At 39.5% G+C, this 19,139-nt stretch overlaps 1 protein-coding gene across 7 annotated transcripts in view; it reads right to left on the bottom strand.

The window, feature by feature from the left end:
* Positions 1 to 19,139, bottom strand: part of LOC131681850 (polypeptide N-acetylgalactosaminyltransferase 5) — a 212,824-nt gene that overhangs the window by 16,671 nt on the left and 177,014 nt on the right. For all 7 annotated transcript variants that reach the window (XM_058962906.1, XM_058962909.1, XM_058962907.1 and 4 more), the window contains 2 exons: positions 8,285 to 8,424; positions 7,952 to 8,185 (listed from right to left, as the gene is read on the bottom strand). In XM_058962906.1, the coding sequence (XP_058818889.1) occupies positions 7,952 to 8,185; positions 8,285 to 8,424 (374 nt within the window). The remainder of the gene's footprint in view (positions 1 to 7,951; positions 8,186 to 8,284; positions 8,425 to 19,139) is intronic.

Here is a 19,139-nt window from a genome sequence, read left to right as displayed (position 1 = left end):
CTTATAGTTTTGAGCGTTACCCTTAGTAACAGTCAAGGATTGTTACATCTCGGAGCTGTGTAACACTAATTTTCTTAAAGGCGATTTCGTAGAAGTTATGCGCTTAGAGGTTCTCTCCAATCGCTCTCTTTTTGTCTCTCTTTCTCTCTCGCTCTCTCTCTTGTTCTCTCTCTCTTTCTTTCTCTTTCTCTCTCTCTCAATTTCTTTCCTGCACACGCATACGTAAAAAGAGAATCCAGCGAGGAACAGATGAACAATTCCACTTAATGAAAAATGCATACTAAGCAGCGGAAAGCACTTCCTAAACCGTCCATAACAGCACCGGAGACAACAGTAGACAAATGAAATAAATTGGATTTTGTAGTTCATTTGTTGTACTAATGTTTATAACTATAGCTGGTTGCCCGTTTTTGCCCGTTCAAAAGTTATTGCCATTGGAAATAGCACTATTTTTTTCAAAAATTGCTAAATAACTTCGAAGATAGAAGAGCTAGAACAAAACGTTCTTTTTTTTTTTAAATAATTTTTTTATTCAAATCGTTTATTTGATAAGGCACGTTGCGTTAGCTTAAAGGTGCCAATTTTGTTTTGTTTTACATTTTAAATTGCTTAAAACTAGGGGATTACATATTGATTTTTTTAAAAATGAAACTAATGCGATTTTATAGCTATCTTATATATCTACACAAGGGGATAATATTGTTTTCGTAAGATTAGGGGGGTCATTTAGTTTTTGTGGCAATATGGTTTGACATTTTTATCAGTGAGATTATTGGAGCAAATAATGTTTAATTAAGGGGGACAATTTTTTACGACTAACTTAAAACTAGGAATAACTAGAGGGCATGATTGAATTTTGTAAAGATTCGTAATTATAGTTATTTTTGTGGGTAGTAGAGTTGGGCAATTTCAACGAGATTATGTAATATAATAGTTAAAACTAGAAGAGACAAGAAGAGCTAAATGCTTCGTGATGATATTGGGGGGATAGGGGTGTTACTTCTGGGTATAAGAGTCAGGGGAGGGAGGGTAGACAAAGATGGCAGGGAGAGAGAATTATTTCAGTTTCAGGCATCGTGAGATCAACGGATGGATTACAAACTCGGGTGGCCTTCATCAGGGGAATCATGTACTGGGACGCCGGGTGGTCCTCCTCAAGATGGCAGGGGTTTTTCCAGACGATTTCGTAGTACGGCTCAGATGTGAATCGGCTACATTTCGAGTTAAGCGTGTTATGCTCGTGCCGTAGCTCCCGTGTTTGTTGGCTCATTCGATACAGATGGTTTGATACAGGTGGAAGAGCGTTCTGAGAATGATAAGGAGATAACAAGGGGCAGTTAGACTTGTATATTGATGGTTTTCACAAAGGTGTATATAAGGGACATATAGAGAACATCGCGGCTGGCCAGCACATCTCGAACCGGGACGTTGGTTGGTCTTCCTCGGGCCCGCAGGGTATCCATTAGCCGAGACCTAGCGGAACTGTACTCGGTGCACGCCCAGACAATGTGCTCGATGTCGTGATAGCCGTCGCCACAAGCGCAGATACCACTATCCACGAGCCCAATACGCCGGAGATGTGCATCCAGCGTGTAATGGTTTGCCATGAGTCGGGACATCACACGAATGAAGTCACGACCCACATCCATCCCCTTGAACCAAGGTTTCGTCGATACCTTAGGGATTATCGAATGTAGCCACCTTCCCAGCTGCCCACTGCTCCACGAAGTTTGCCAACTTTCGAGGGTTCTCTGATGAGTAATACTGAAAAATTCGCTGAAGCAAATTGGTCTTTCGTAAACGTCTCCTTCTAAGGCACCCACCTTAGCTAAGGAGTCTGCCTTCTCATTGCCCGGAATGGAGCAATGAGAAGGGACCCATACCAAGGTAATCTGGAAAGAGTTGTCAGATAAAGCACTCAGTAGCTCCCGTATTTTCCCCAAAAAATACGAGGAGTGCTTGCCTTGTTTCATCGAGCGAATAGCGTCAATGGAACTGAGGCTATCCGAAACGATGAAGTAATGGTCTGCGGGTAATGTTTCAATGACTCCAAGGGTATACTGAATGGCAGCTAGTTCTGCGGCGTAAACTGAAGCAGGGTCACTGAGTTTGTAGGAGGCGGTGAACTTTTGATTGAAAATACCGAAGCCAGTGGATCCTGCGAGGTTTGATCCGTCAGTATAAAACATCTTAGAACAGTCGACTTCTCGGAATTTATTATAAAAAATGTTTGGAACCACTTGTGGGCGTATGTGGTCCGGAATTCCACTAATCTCGTTTTTCATGGATGTGTCGAAGAAAACAGTAGATTCAGAAGTATTTATGAAATGCACACGGTTGGGATTGTAAGAAGAAGGGTTAATATTCTGCGCCATGTAGTCAAAGTACAGGGACATGAAACGGGTCTGAGAATTGAGCTCAACAAGCCTTTCGAAATTTTCAATCACGACCGGGTTCAAGATATCGCATCGAATGAGCAATCGATATGAGAGTTCCCAAAATCGATTTTTCAGCGGGAGAACGCCCGACAGCACTTCGAGACTCATCGTATGGGTCGACTGCATGCACCCTATGGCGATACGCAAACAACGATACTGAATTCTTTCGAGTTTGATGAAATGTATGTTCGCGGCGGAGCGAAAGCAGAAGCATCCGTATTCCATTACCGACAGTATCGTTGTTTGATACAACCTAATTAGGTCTCCTGGGTGGGCACCCCACCATGTTCCGGTTATTGTACGAAGAAAGTTGATCCTTTGTTGGCATTTCTGTTTCAGATACCGAATATGGCATCCCCAAGTACCTTTCGAGTCGAACCAGACCCCTAGATATTTTACTGTGAAGACCTGAGCGATAGTTTGACCCATTAATAGAAGCTGTAGTTGTGCTGGTTCACGCTTCCTTGAAAATACAACTAGCTCAGTTTTCTCCGTGGAGAATTCGATACCCAGCTTAATAGCCCAAGCAGACAAATTGTCCAGGGTATTCTGTAATGGTCCTTGTAGATCGACAGCTTTGGGTCCCGTAACAGACACCACGCCATCGTCTGCAAGTTGCCTTAACGTGCAGGAATTGTCAAGACATTCATCAATGTCGTTGACATAGAAATTGTATAAAAGGGGGCTTAGACATGAGCCCTGGGGAAGGCCCATGTAGCTAAATCGTGATGTCGATAAGTCACCATGCGAAAAATGCATGTGCTTTTCCGACAACAAGTTTAGTAAAAAGTTGTTTAAAGTCGCTGAAAGACCATGCTGGTGCAGCTTCTCTGAAAGAATGTTGATCGAAACTGAATCAAAAGCCCCCTTAATATCTAGGAACACTGATGCCATCTGCTCTTTGCTAGCATAGGCCATTTGAATTTCAGTTGAGAGCAACGCAAGACAATCGTTCGTCCCTTTGCCTTTGCGAAAGCCAAATTGTGTATCTGACAGTAAGCCATTTGCTTCGACCCAATTGTCGAGGCGGGATAGGATCATTTTCTCGAACAACTTCCGGATACAGGATAGCATTGCGATCGGACGGTACGAATTGTGGTCGGAGGCTGGTTTTCCTGGTTTTTGGATGGCGATGACCTTCACTTGTCTCCAATCGAGTGGGACAATGTTAGCCTCGAGAAACTTATTAAATAAGTTCAACAAGCGTCTCTTGGCAGAGTCAGGCAGATTCTTCAACAAGTTGAATTTGATTCTGTCTGGCCCCGGAGCTTTATTGTTACACGACAAGAGAGCAAGTGAGAACTCCACCATCGAAAAAGGTGTTTCGTTCGCGCTATCGTGAGGAGACGCGGCGCGGTAAATCTTCTGTGCCGGGGCGGAATCCGGACAAACCTTCTTGGCGAAATCGAATATCCAACGGTTTGAATATTCCACGCTCTCATTAGTACTGTTTCGATTTCGCATACGTCGGGCTGTTCCCCAAAGAGTGCTCATCGATGTTTCTCTCGTTAATCCGTCGACGAACCGGCGCCAATAATCGCGTTTTTTGGCTTTCATCAAACTCTTCATTCGCTTGTCTAACGTCGCGTACTGTCGAAAACTGGCGGGTAACCCGTCGTTCCGGAAGGTCTTAAACGCGGCGGCCTTCTCTGCGTACACGTCTGAGCACTCTTTATCCCACCAGGGATTGGGAGAACGTTTTTGTATGTTCGCGCCGGGTACTGGCCTAGTCTGAGCTTGATTCGCGCTGTCGAGAATCAAGCCAGCCAAAAAGCTGTACTCTTCCTCCGGAGGAAGTTCTTGGGTAGATTCGATGTTGTCGGATATCGCGGCAGCATAGCTCTTCCAATCGATATTTCGTGTGAGGTCATACGAAATATTGATTGATTTCAATGGCCTTGAACCGTTATTGATTGAGACTACAATCGGCAGATGGTCGCTGCCGTGGGGATCAGGAATTACCTTCCACGTGCAATTTAACCGCAGCGATGTTGAGCAAAGGGACAAGTCTAAGGCGCTCAGGCGCGCTGGAGGAGCAGGAATCCGTGTCATTTCACCCGTGTTTAAAATTGTCAAATTGAAGTTATCGCAAAGATCCTGAATTAAGGAAGACCGGTTATCATCATAGAGGCAACCCCATGCTGTACCGTGAGAGTTAGTCTCCTAAAACTAGTCGCGGTGCTGGCAGGGATTCTAAGATGTCTTGTAGCCGTCGGTGCCCAACCGCGGTGTTGGGGGGAATATATATGGAAGCTATGCAAAGGCTTTTGCCTTTGGTTGTTACTTGACAAGCGACAACTTCAATACCTGTTATCGAGGGAAGGTTAATTCTGTAGAAGGAATAGCACTTTTTGATCCCCAAAAGCACTCCTCCATAGGGGGTGTCTCGATCCAGGCGAATAATATTAAAGTCGTGGAAGTTGAGTTCTATGTCGGAAGTTAACCAAGTTTCACATAATGCAAATGCATCGCAACTCAAATTATTTATTAAAATTTTGAAGGAATCGATTTTCGGGATGATACTTCTGCAATTCCACTGTAGAACAGTGATCAAATCCGTGACCTCGTTCGATGAGTTAGCCATCGAAGGATACAATCGCTGAGAGGAGGGGCCATTTAGCAGTCAACTGCTTCAAAAATGTTCTCACTGTAGGGAGAAAAGCTAACATAAGACTTTTAATAGGATCAGTAATATTGAAAGTTTTTATTATCCAGTCCACTATGTCCGAGAGTTTTATAATTCCAGTGCTGTGATTACTCTCGAACTGAAACAAAGGAACACTTGGGATTTTTGATGTTCCTGGAAGTGCTGGGAACTCCTTCTCTGAGCTTAATCCTCCGAGACCAGGAGCTAATTGCTTCGGTTTGGTTGCAACACTTCCAATAGATGTGACTTTCGGAGCCCCCTCAAGGGACACCTTCTGGCCTTTACAAGGAACTTTACGAGAGGAAGTGTTCCTCCTCTTCCTATAAATTCTAGGCACCCTAGTAGATGTTCCCTCTTGTGGGTTACCAGCCTCGCCCTCGTCAGGAGGCAAGTGAGTATAGATGTTTGCTGAGGATGGTGGCGTAGCATTCTTTAACATTTCTGCGAAAGAATGTTTGGATCGTCCCGCAAGGGAACGTTTCAGTTTATCCCCGCGTAGTTTGTACGCGGGACATGCCGAGATATCATGCAGACTCTCCGCACAGTAAGGACACTTTTCGGCTTGCTTACTGCACGAATCATCTAGATGATTCTCCCCGCATTTTCCACAGCGGGCCTTGTTGCTACAATGGGTGGCTGTGTGACCCAGTTGTTTACACTTTGTGCAATTCATGACCCGCGGCACAAACAGACGCACAGGCAGACGAACCTTGTGCAAGAGGACGAAATTTGGCAAAGCGGTACCAGCGAAGGTCACCCGATAAGAGTTTGATTGGGGGTACGTTTTTGAACCATCCCCCGCAACTACTACTGAGTGCAAACGTTTGCACTCAAGTATTTTAACTGGCTGAAGTAAGCGGTCTCTGAATCGGCCAACCCCGTACTTCAGCAGATCCTCGCACGTCAAACTCTCATCGGTTACGACGCCTTCGGATTGTACTCTTACAGCCGGAATATACACGTTATAATCCCGCGTAAAGTGCTCACAGCAAGCAATATCGTTTGCCTGCTTTGAGTTGGCTAGCAACACCCTTATCTTGTCCGAGCGGACCTTTGAAATTTCGGTCACAGCCGAGAACCGTTCCGTCAGGTCTCTAGAAATCTGAAGAAGATTCAGTGATTTAGTCTTGGGCCGAAAGAAGACCACAAATGGACCAGTTGAGAGTTCTGGATAGCATTTGGGCCGGGGGGGAGCCTTAGAAGTTGAACCCGATTCAACTTCCATTTGACCATCCGGAGAGGGAACCATAGAAAACGTCAACGCACGGGGTCAGCGCCCGCGCAGACGGAAGAAAGCAATAAATGTGTTACAAAAGACAAAAACCACTTAGCTTTAAACTGGTGTCCAACGACGAACCGATCCAGCTTATACAGCTGGCTATTGTTTAATCCTCACACGCGAACAAAAGACTGAGGACCGAACCGAACTGGCAAAATAACCTTGAATGCGGATTAAAACTATTCTTTATCGCCTCACACAGCACTACGGACTAGAAAAAACAACCTCTGTCTCGATGGAGAGCTCGAAAACGAATGAACAAAACGTTCTTATAAAGAGTTGCGGGTGGTATTGACGCAAATAACTTTGTAGAACATTCTAAATTCATAGGTACGATACCAAAAAAGTTATATTAAAAAAATGATTTTAAGGGGTCATCCACAAACAAGGCACTATAACTTCACAAGTATTGAATATACAATTTTGGACTCTTAAGCAAAGTTGTTCGCAAAAAGTAGCTCTACAACATTGCAGAACATATGATCTCATTATCTATTCATTTTAAAAAATAAGAAAAATATCTCACTTTTAGGGAGATTAATCACTCAATGTACTAAAGCAGAAGAAAGATCTTGAAATACTAAAAAAACTTTCAGAAGACATTATTGATCTAAACTTGACCGTTTTTGTGTAAATAATTAATCGCGTGTTTTTGGCAAAAAAAACCACTGTGCAACGGTCGGATTTGCCCCACCTTACCCTATATACAGTATTGGACAAAACATGTGCAACAAAAACCGAACGTTGTCAGTAAACTTAATCGTTCTTGAAGTGAAACGAAGTAAAATTCCACAGTCGATGGTTTAGAAGTCAGAGACATAACCGGAGTGAAGTAGATTACACTTTAGGCTGTGAATAGGAATGCTCCAACTTTTACTATCTTCTAATGGAAATACCGAAATATCGGTATATGCACATCGAATTCTAAAATATTCGAACAGTGAGAGTGAAACAATTCATTTGTCAACAGCTGAAAATCGGATATTCGTGTATCGTTAATACCGCAATATATCATGGGCCCTATTCTCACAGTCACATCACCTAGTGACTAGAAGAAAATTTCCTTCTAGTCACCAAGTGACGTGACTATGAGAATAGGGCCCCATTTTATTAAAACCTTTCAGAAATTGGTAAAAATTGCTGCATTCGCAGCAACAGCCTAAAGTGTATTCTACTTCATTTCGGTTATGTCTCTGTTATTACCTGCCCATCTTTTTTTTTTAAATTTTCGGTTAGGGTAAGTTGGCGGTGACGAACGCGGGGCAAGGAGCTCATCAGATCTTTGTAGTTTGTCGACATGGAGATGAGACTTAACGTAATGATGTTCCGAAAAAAGTCAATTGTTGTGTCGGTCTACAGCCTCTATAAGACGCGCTATATTCCGAATGTTTGGAGAAAATCGAGTTTTTTTTGGTATATATGGTTTGATTTGCTGAACTTTGAATATTTGAGCATTTAATGGTATATTTACTGCTAAAGTATAATTTTTGTGTCTCAGATGCAAATTAGCAACTGCAGTATTTTTACTGCAAGTTTTAGGAGATTGTCTATACATCTGCCATTTTAATTTTTTTTATATACACTTACCTCATCATCGTATACCCACTCCTGATTGCCACCCATCCCGTGGCATCGCACCAAATTCACTGGTCCCAGCGCATTCGATGCATCCAAACAGTTGTCATCCGACATTACCTGGTGCCGTTTAGTATAGGCAAACACCTGGTTTCCGCCCAATCCGTGACAGTAGCTGCTGCCGATTTTCTCGTTCGACTTGCGGCCCATCGTGTCGAGACAGTTGCCCGAGTCCACGTTCCGGATCTAGAGTGCAACGACAAGGATCAGAAAAACAATTTAAGATTTTAGATAGGAAAAATCAACACACGCCCATTAGCTTGGGCCTAAACATCGTATACATACCTCACCCAGGAAGTAATAATCCAGCGGCATCTGACTCTCCGGGTAGATGTTCTCTAGATACCAGCGGAAGCTCTTGCACTTTAGCCGTTCGCGAAGTGCCTTTCGTTCGCTTACATCACCGGCGGAAGCCTTGCGTGCACCTGTTTTAGCATGGATATCCCGAGGAAAGATACAAAACCGACAGCAAAAGGATGGAGTTGTACAAAGAAAAAAAATAACGTTTTCAACCAAATATTTTCAATCAATTGTACTATAGTGTATGCTATGTATGAAGTGAAAGGGTGTATAAACATAATGGATACAAAAACACAATATATCGACACATTCGACGAACAAACTTGCGATTAAATGATGTGAAATAGATTTAAGAGTTTGATGCAAAGGATAAAAATGGAACGGCAAAAGCGGGAAGTGTCTGTGATGTGGCACACAGAAATAGCAACTTTAGGTACAGTAAATATAGCAAAAAAGTACGCATGAATAAGGGATTGTCGCAGAACGGAATTGATGTACCATTTCACAAGAGGTACAAATACAATTACTACGGATTAATGATTAAATCAATCAATGAATCAAATTGCAAACATTTATTACGAACGAGTTCTGGGTCACAATTTTGGTAATTATGTATGGTACTTTTCGTTATATCGGCGCGCATTAGAAATATTTTATGATCTATATATAGGGGAACCCGGGGATATTAGGACCGTGGGGGTCAATCAGACCCTCTGATTTTCTCAGAAAATCGTACGACTTTCTGACTGTCATACATAGGGTGACCATATCGAGCGAGTGAAAAACCAGGACAGTCCAAAAGGGACTACCACCCTCCATCACCTCTTAATCGATTGCGCCTTCTCCCCACGTGTTCGGCAGCTAAAACGTTCTATTCGGCAGTAAAACAGTTCTCGGGTCTTACAGGCATAGCTCAGCCAAAAAGTCTTGCTTGAGAATTCGATCACCGAGCTCTTTTTTCGGATTTACACACACACGCAGTTATTGTTACATTACCATCAGCAAAGGTAACATGATGTTGTTGGATACATCGGCTATCATCAATTTAGCGGATGATACGAAATATTCTGAAATCATTTGTGTAGCACTGGCGAGGGGTCATTGAAGTAAAGTAGAAACATCAACGGTCCAAAGTAACTTCCCTACACCATTCTTGATTTTAAGTTACGTAGCTGGCAATCTCCAATGACAATCATTATCTCTCGATCTGAGAACTATGATCGAAACATCTGCAAAAACTACCACTGATTAGAAATTCCTCCAGTTTATCAATTGTTATATGAAAAATAGCGGATTGGTTGGTGTAAATAATATCAGTTTGAGCGCGACCTTCATACTCCCTGACTCGGCAGGATAGTCGCTGTTCAGCGTCCAGTGAAGCCATGTCAATGGTGGATTAGGTACTGCTAACATTGACCCTGAAGGTTCCATAATCACCAGCTAGAGAAGCACTCAATGAAATTATCCCACTATTGATGTTTCGTCATTTCCCTTTTCATGGATTGGAAAAATGTTCGCGGATTTCTAGTAAGACGAAAAAATGCCACTGGAAAGAGAACCCAAGTAAAAGCAAAGTCACCAAAACGTCTTCTATTTGTATTCCCAGAGGCGTCAAAAGGTAAACTTTGGATCCTGGATTGAAAGGCAATTTAAGCCGGGAGGAAACTCTAGTTATCATTGTTTCCTCGGCCAGAGATTGGTCCACCACTGGAACCATTTCGATTTGATCGGCTGCCAAATTTCCTTGAAAACGGATCACACTGCTGTGATACGCATAAGAGTCCCATTTACTATCGATTTTCTATACATATGGGACTGTTGTGCTTATCACGGTAGTACAGGTCATTCACATGTTATGTACGAACGCCTCATGCTTTTTCTTTTCATTTTCAACGTAAGAGAAGAAAGTTGAGAGATTAAAAAAGACATCGGATGGTACAATTGAGGAATTCGAGTATTTAAAATTTTGTTTGTCATATTTTGCTTGAGGGTGAATTTACGTTGCAATTTTGGTTGCGATCGCTCATAACAGCGATCTGAACCAGAGAAAATAAAGCGAAGACTCAGTAAAGAAAAATATTTTAGGCTTACAGGAAAAAACCAGGACAAATCAAGCGTTTTCCGTGACTTCCCAGGACGCCAGGACAGACAGTGAAAAAACAGGACATGTCCTGGGAAACCAGGACGTATGGTCACCCTAGTCATACATATTCGTGCAAGCGCCATTCCGAAACATTAATTTTGTCAGAAAAAATCTCATTCTGCAGTTTTTTTTAGAAAGGAGATACAACGTGTTTCATCTTTTCACCATTCTCAAAACAAAAATCGTTATAATGCGAAAATCGTGATTAAAGTAACAAATAAAAGTGAAAAAATAACAGGTAAGTGTTTTGGAAAGCTTGAGGCTCCTATTTTTTGAAATGATTTTTGTTTGGGTAAAAACTGATATTTTCAAGACGCTCACCACTTTTGTGCTCCCATTGTAAAAAAACTACGGTTTGAATTCCCCGTAGGGAAGCTCGAATTACCCCTACATTATAAAAGCATAGAAAAATTTAGTTTTGCAAATCGTCGTCTAGCGCTGCCATGGAGTGGTGCAAATTAATTTTCAATTTTCCGAATCGTAGCTGAGGTTTCAAACTAACAATTAGGACCTTTGACCGATAAATTCTTTCAAATCTATCCACATAAAAGAGCGATTTGCTTAGGTAGGTTAGAATAGCCCCGGGTTTCTCTATATATATAACCCTTTTCGATTTACGATCGCATAACTTCAAATTTGAAACTGTTTGACTACATATGGCAGAAGTACTTTTAAATCAAAGACAGTGGAAAGAGCTTTTGAAAAATGAAGATTGAACATGAGAAATAAAGAACTAAAAATTAACACAGCCCCCTTCAAAGGTGGGTTGCTTTACGCTAAATAGTTTTTTTTCCAAAATCATGTAAACCTCTGTATTTATTATTAAGGATTATACTCGTTATTTACGGAGTGAATATAAATGAATGTCGTGCTCCGAAAAATAGAAGGGTATGTTAAAAAATTGCGTTATGTGCATCCAGGACCCTTTTTTTTGGAGAGTCTATAAGTCCTATAACGAAAAACAGTCAATCTGAGAAAAAAACATTGTTCAAGATATATTTTTTCATTGAACCTTATAACCTTGGTTGGATATTTTTTTAGTAGTTTTAATTGTGTAGGCGAATCAAAATTCGATCCTTTTGATAACATATTCCGACAAAAATGCGACTGAGACGTTATATTTAATGGGCAGGGCATGTCAGTTCATCCATTTTTGATGGCATATCAATTTCCAATATACTAAGAAGCGTTTTTTGCATAAGGCATAAGCTCATTCTCCTGCACTGCAGACCTTGTTGCAACCAGTGGAAAACCTCACTTGATATTATGATACAAGCAATCAGTGCTTGTTGTTTCTCTGGACAATATGTTTCCTGTGCGCCAACGTGTTTACAATTTTATTTTTAATTTGTATTCTGTAAATTGTTTTCCGGAGGATCTACAACTATTTCCCACTACACTTTCTGTCATTCCACAACACATTGCTTCAATACACATAACCTTTAATCTATTTAACTTGCAAATTATCGACCACTGTTTTTTCAAAACTCCTAAACTAGTACGCTAATGTACAGATTTCGATTAGAATCAAATACCAAAATAAAAGTAAATTTTAGAACAAATATACAGATTGAGTAAAGCTGGGCGTAAAGTAGGTCCATTTTTAGATAAAATGGACATATAGTCACAAATTACCAAACAATCAAAAATCAAGCAAAAGTACGAAAACAAATAATCGCCTTACATTGGTAGGTTAATTTTACGTAATTTAGGGTAATTTCGGGAGAGATGCCGCGTCAGGAGAGATTCCGCACTCTCTATATCTCGTATATGGAGCCACTTTTATACGGTAATATGATATTGTGAGTTTGTCTTTTGAAGGATTATAACTCTAGCGATGTAAAATAATCCTTTTTAATTACTCACGAAAATTTAATTAATGATTTTGTGCGTTCAGTTGCATCACGGAGTGCCAAAAATTTTTCAGCACCGCATTAAAATTTCGTTTTTTAAATTGTTCGATTTTTTGGTAAATCATGTATCGGTTGAATAGCTGGGACCTTTTAGAAGGCATTCTGAACATGAGCACGGTCATCCATAATTTTAGAGGAAAATGTCGTCGTGCGGCATCTCTCCCCTACAATTGGGAGAGATGCCGCATCAAAATTGCGGCATCTCCTCAATGGAAGAGCATGCATAGCTAAAATGTATTTTTTTCACCTCGGTATGTCATTAAATGATCATTTGCGTCAGGTAGAGGTTCTTAATAAGGTATATCCACAAACTAACGAACCTAACACAGTGACATATAGGATTATGAGTATATTTATCTATATATTTAAACGGGCGATATGTATCTAAGTATTAGTTACTTCGGTTTATTCTTTAAAGTTTCAGGCACTAATTTTCGTGAACGCATTGATTTGTAGTGATGTCAATATTGAGATAAAAGCGACAATTTGAACGAATTGATGCTTTTTCAAAATGAATCTTTCAAGAACATACCTAAGTTGTATAAATTCATTGGGAGAAACAGCCAAACAGTGCTTTTAAGGAACTGCTACCAACACATAGATATGTATATCGCTCGTACAAACAGATAGATAAATAGTGCCCTTAATTAAGTTACTCCAACTTAACCGTTACCCAAGGTTGCGAAAGAAAAATATTTTTAAAGTATTGAATAAAAAAAATATTTCTGGAAATGGTAGTACCCCCTTAAGAAAAGTTAAGCTGCTAGCCGATTTATAGGTGTAATCAAACTTCATGAAACTCAGCTGAAGACACTTAATCACAAAAACATCAATGAGAGCCAAAAAACACTTTTGTTCACCATTTTTCAGTTTGTGACCACGGTGCGGCGTCTCATCCGCACATACGGCATCTCTCCCGCAATGACCATTTTTTGTAAAATGTTCATGGAAAATTGATGAATTTTTTTCCAAGACAAAAATCATTTCACAGTATTTTAGAAACTTGGCGCAATTGATAAAAATGATTTCATCAGTTATTGAATGGTTTACTTTGATGCAGGTTCGATTTTCAGAAAAGTGCGGCATCTCTCCCCAAATTACCCTATATCCTCTTATCTAATAGTTTGGTTAGTATATCATACTTTTCTAAGAAAATTTAAGTTACAATGTTTTTGCGTATATTTTATGTTTCAGTTTCATCGACTGCTACGATTACATTCTCTTTAACCTTTATCCAATTTTTATATTTGTGAACCAAAGAATACCACTTTGTTGTTTTGTTGTCAAAATAAAACCTTAAATTTGAACTGAAGCTCAAATATCATTCTTTAATTATGGCCTAGGTAACTAGTCTCATAAGTCATTCGTCATATGCTCAAGGCTCGACCAGAAAAAGTTCTTGAACTTGTCATATCCACTTATGGTCTATTGCTCGCTTTAGTTGAAAATGTGTGATGTTGTAACTATGATCCTTGCAATCGCAATTAAAAAAGTTTTTAAGAGTAAATGTTATTTTAAAATATCATAAGAGCGAAGCTTCCGTCACCTAGCGTCAAATCATAAAATGTCTTGTTAGTCCGCAACATGTTTGCAGTATACATTCCAATTTTGAAAATGATCCAGTGTGATTTCTATTCAATAAAAGGAACAAATCAAGTTAACAAATACTAACAAAACTTCCAGAATTGGCGGAATTATGTTTTTGAGCTAAGTAATAAACGATATTTGTAAGCAAAAAACTACACGGTGTTGTCTTGCATAGCTTTTATTAACTCGTTTTAAAATTTTTCTTTTTGCCGTGTACTTTATTGTTCACCATTGAATATCCACTTACAATGTTGAAATTTTGATACGCAGATCAATGTTCCAATGTACTGATGATAGAAACCTTCTATAATTGTATCGTATTCGCGATTAAAACTTCACACGCTACAAACGTCAGATTGCTGTACCAGTATACGAAAATTCGAGGATAGAAAAACAATCCAATTCTGCCAGAAGCGTATTTCTCGCACAATCAATGTCGCATGAAATGGATGTGAAACTGCCAAAAGTTTAACGGGGATGATAATCTCATTGTTGTCTAAGACGTTGATGGTTTGTCAATGTTCTGTTGTACCGTGACATAAACACAACAAACTGGTGGTGAAATTTATGTAGGCCGACTAGCTTGTAAGTGTTAGTCCTCAAGACACAAATAAATGAGATTTTACAGATTCTTGTATCTACAGCAAGGTTTTGGTATATCCCATTACTGGAATTGGCTTACGGAAATATTGGTAGACGGTACGCCTGCCGTGATACGCATAACAGTTCCACAGTAAATGGGACTGTTATGCGTATCGCGGCTTTATCATGGAAATGTATTCGTGGGTCGTTTGTTGGGCCATAATCTCGATCAACCTAACGAACTCGATTCTTTAGTTAGGTCGATTAAAGAAAATGCTATTACTAGGGGTATTACTTATTCCAATATTGACCTAAACTAGAAAGCAATTTAGTTAAAATAATAGCCCAACTAGTGAATGATGGCTGTATCAGGTTTGGGGTTGATATTTCCCGTTGATTTGATCAGCTGTTCTGAACCATCTGCACCACGGACCTCTTCAAAATTACATAGCAACAATTTGGATCCCACACATGTTTTAAATTAAATTTTGTAATATAACTGTTACGCAAGGAAATTTGGAATTTCAACATCTATTTGGAAAAGATTTCCAAACGGAGAGACGTGTATCACGGACTTTTGAAAAGGTTCAACAATATAGGCATCGGCACGTTATCGAAAAATTGATTTTAATAATATCTAAACGACGAGTACCGTGAAATGGTTAGCAAACTACTTAAAACAGATCATTATTCACGGCTGTGCCAAAAATGGAACCTTATTTTTAAAGTTCAGATTTTCAATTTACGACTTCAAAAAGGTTTCAAGGATTTTTAATCATGTGAAATGGAATGAGATGAGAGAAAAAAAATAAGCAAATTCGATTTTATCCATGTTTTTATCAAACTCAGCCGTCGTCCAGTAGAATTCTCACAATCTTCGCGCACTTCTCGAGTGCAATGCCCCTCATTACGGAGGTGTAAAATATTTGAATCGAATCGCTTTTCTTCGGCCCACTGGACGTCAAAACTCAAACAATGGTAGTGTTGATTTCGCTTCTGGGGCTGCTATCTCTTCTTTCTGAAATGAACAATTTTGTTTAAAAAACACAGCTCTTTTAAGAATAACTAAATCAATCGTTGATCTTTTTTTTTTGAATTCTCAAAGACCCCCCCTCTCATATTGTGACAAATGTCAAAGTAAGCTCAGATGCCAAATTTCACATCATTTGGACAATTTTAGACCCCCGCCCACTTCGCTTGAAATTTTTTGAAATTGGTACTATGGGAAAATATGGAGGAAAAATACATTAAATGCTATAACTTTTTCAGAAAATTGAAATTTATACCTCTTTTGAAAGGAAATAATCTAAGTATTTGAATGAAGATATATATGTTTCTTGAAAAATACGGAAAAGTGGGGTGCTGGGTCATTTTGGCCCCAAAATCCCCTATTTTTGATGATTTTTCTGCTCCGTGAGGCAAATCATACATATTTTTTAGTTTTTCTAATGTGAAAAAAATCTCAGAAATCGAACGGAACCCTTTTGACCTTAGTTCGAATACGAGAAGTTGGGGTTATAGGGCTTTTTGTCAGTCATATTAAATTTTATCATTTTCTCATGCATATATCTCTATTATTCTTCAATCAATTTTCATAAAATGTAACTTATTGAACGTGTAAAATTCTGAGGAATAAAACAAAAATAAAATCGTTAAAGGTAAAATTCAGAAACATTAAACTTTTTGATATTTACTCTACAAATCTCATTTTTTTCATTATTTATCCTAATACCTCAACTTCCCCTATTTTTCCAGGAATGAAACTTTTCTCATGTGATCCCTAAGCATATTTTACACTAAAAGTAGTAAATTAAATAAGAATTTTGTTGTTAAATGGAGTTAATATGTCCGATTTTATGATAAAAATGTGAAATCGACACTATATGTCAAATAATTTGATGTTCCTGAATTTTACCGGTAACGAACCTATTTTTGTTATAATCCTAAGGATTTTCCACGTTCAACAAGGTATAGTTTATGAAAATTGAGTGAAGAATAATAGAGATATATTCACAAGAAAATGATGAAGTTTAATATGAATGTCAAAAGGCCATTTAACCCCAACTTCTCGTATTCGGACTAAGGTCAAAAGGGTTCCGTTCGATTTCTGAGATTTTTTTACATTTGAAAAACTACAAAATATGTATGATTTGCATCACGGAGCAGAAAAATCATTAAAAATAGGGGATTCTGGGGACAAAATGACCCAGTACCCCACTTTCCCGTATTTTTCTAGAAACAAATATATCTCCATTCAAATACATAGATTATTTCCTTCCAAAAGAGGTATAAATTGAAATATTCTTTGCTACTTCAAAAGTTATAGCATTTAATGTATTTTTCCTCCATATTTTCCCATAGTACCAATTTCAAAAAAATTCAAGCGAAGTGGGCGGGGGTCTAAAATTGTCCAAATGATGTGAAATTTGGCATCTGAGCTTACTTTGACATTTGTCACAATATGAGAGGGGGGGCTTTGAGAATTCAAAAAAAAAATTTTTTGCAATGCCCTACTGTTCGGTTTCTCATCTTGCTCAGTCCAGACGCTAGAAATCGCTCCGCTGCTATAGCAGGGCAAGTAATCAAATTTACCCGCGCGTTGCTTGGTCTATTTGTAAAGGCAAAAATTGAATCATTTTACCTACTGTGTGAAAGTGAACAAACAATGAGTGACAATACAAAACAAGAGTACGTCCCGTTGTGGGTAAACTGTGTTGCTGTTGACTACTCGAAATGTCCGGTAAGACCGTCAATTCCTAAAGTGGAGCAAATGTAGAAAGTGAACATGAAGCTGAACGTAGCAGAATTTAAGGTGGTGAAATTCCATCATTTACGTCATGCGGTACTGATTATGTTCAAAAACATTAGTCAAGCAGAATCATTCGCTTCCCAGAACAACATGAAACACGTCGTCGAATGTAATGACATTTTATACAGTAACCCGACGTAGGTAGATGTTGACAGTATTGAAATAAAGATACATGACCTGGCACCACGTACTAGCGACTCCGTTATCAAAAAAATCATGTCAAAATATGGAGAGGTGAATGTTGTTATGGAAGATACTTGGAGGAACTTCTTCCCAGGACTCCGGAACGGAGTTTTGTGTGGTGAGAATGCGTCCGACAAAACATATTCCCTCTTACTTGACTTTCACATCCACATCACCTCGAGGTGTTCAATATTCTCAACGAACACTAATCACGTACCCAGAGCAAATTTCTACATGCCAGTATTGTGATCAGCCGCTACACCATGGAAAACCTTGCGCAAAGACTGCTAAGGAAATTCCACCTGCTACGACCAAAACCGGTATCCAATCATCGTATGCTAATCCAAAACCGGTTGTTAAACCAACGACTGCGGACCAGGCAGTAAACAACACCAAACCAACTTCCATTTCAAACAGCGAAGAAACAACGATTACACCAAATACCTCTCAATCAACAACCACCACCAGCAATACAGAATCAAATACCGATGACGAAGGATTTACAACAGCGACCCGTAAGTACAATAAACAAACAAAAACATCGAACCGTGAACATCATGAATGCAGTACCGATGACGACATGGACGTGAACGAAAATGCAAAAGAAGACAGACCGAATGACCCCCAAGGTGTGGCAGACGGCGCATCCTATGTATCACCACCAAAGAAGATGATCTCAACACGCAGCAGCAAGCTGCGTCAACAATACTCGATGGACACATGAAAGTTAATTTTAATTTTTACATATTGTAAAAATCATAAAAGACCCACGGCTCAGTTATGCTAACGCATAGAGCCGTATCAAATAAACAAGGAAAAAAACTTGCTTCAATTTATTTGTGTTATTATATTGTAGGGCATTGCGCAGGTAAGCTTCACATATCTAAACAGTCGATACTTTGAACACCCTAACCACAAGGACCACCCTAATTTCATTCATTTGAAAAAATCGCAACAAAAACTAACAAATTTGCCAAAGACACCATAAAGCTAAAACAAACTATTTGGGGCCATCTGTTTTGTATTCCTAAATATGGCTTTGGGACACACTATAGTCAGCTTTCGATATGTACTGAAAATTTAGTGCCAAGTTTTGTAGTGCCGTCGTAATAATCGAAAAAACCTGTTTTAATCCACCTAGCGGTGCAATTGTGCCTTTCTCATTTCTCTAAACTATGGCACGGAGGCTTTTTATGTTCAACATAATTGTGGAAATGTCCATTACATTCTTAGTACACTTTGCACTTATACACAATGGCATGCCAGCCACGAACTTGATGAGCTACGTGTCGACGGTGAAACACTTGAAACAAAAAAATATCATACTCCATTAGCCTAATCAGCATTAGATCAATGTTATCTGCTTGCTAACTCATTTTGTTATGCGGGGCTGGGTATGTGAAGAGGGCGAAAGTCCCATGAACGAACGACTCCCCAGCTTAAATTATTATGCTTTGTGATACAGTGGTGGTTTAAAGATGACGGGGTTGAAAGGGAGGGGTATGAGGGCTGGATGGGGTGGTGGTCTGAGGGGTGATTTAAGGAGATTTTTAAAGGAGGGGCGCGAACAGTAGAGGGGGGGGGGTGTAACCCCTCTCCGTAAACCATCAACTACGCCTCTGT

Source organism: Topomyia yanbarensis, chromosome 2 (assembly GCF_030247195.1).
Source record: "Topomyia yanbarensis strain Yona2022 chromosome 2, ASM3024719v1, whole genome shotgun sequence".
Classification (NCBI taxonomy): domain Eukaryota; kingdom Metazoa; phylum Arthropoda; class Insecta; order Diptera; family Culicidae; genus Topomyia; species Topomyia yanbarensis.
Note: the sequence above shows the minus strand (reverse complement) of the source record. Positions and strands in the feature narration are given on the sequence as shown.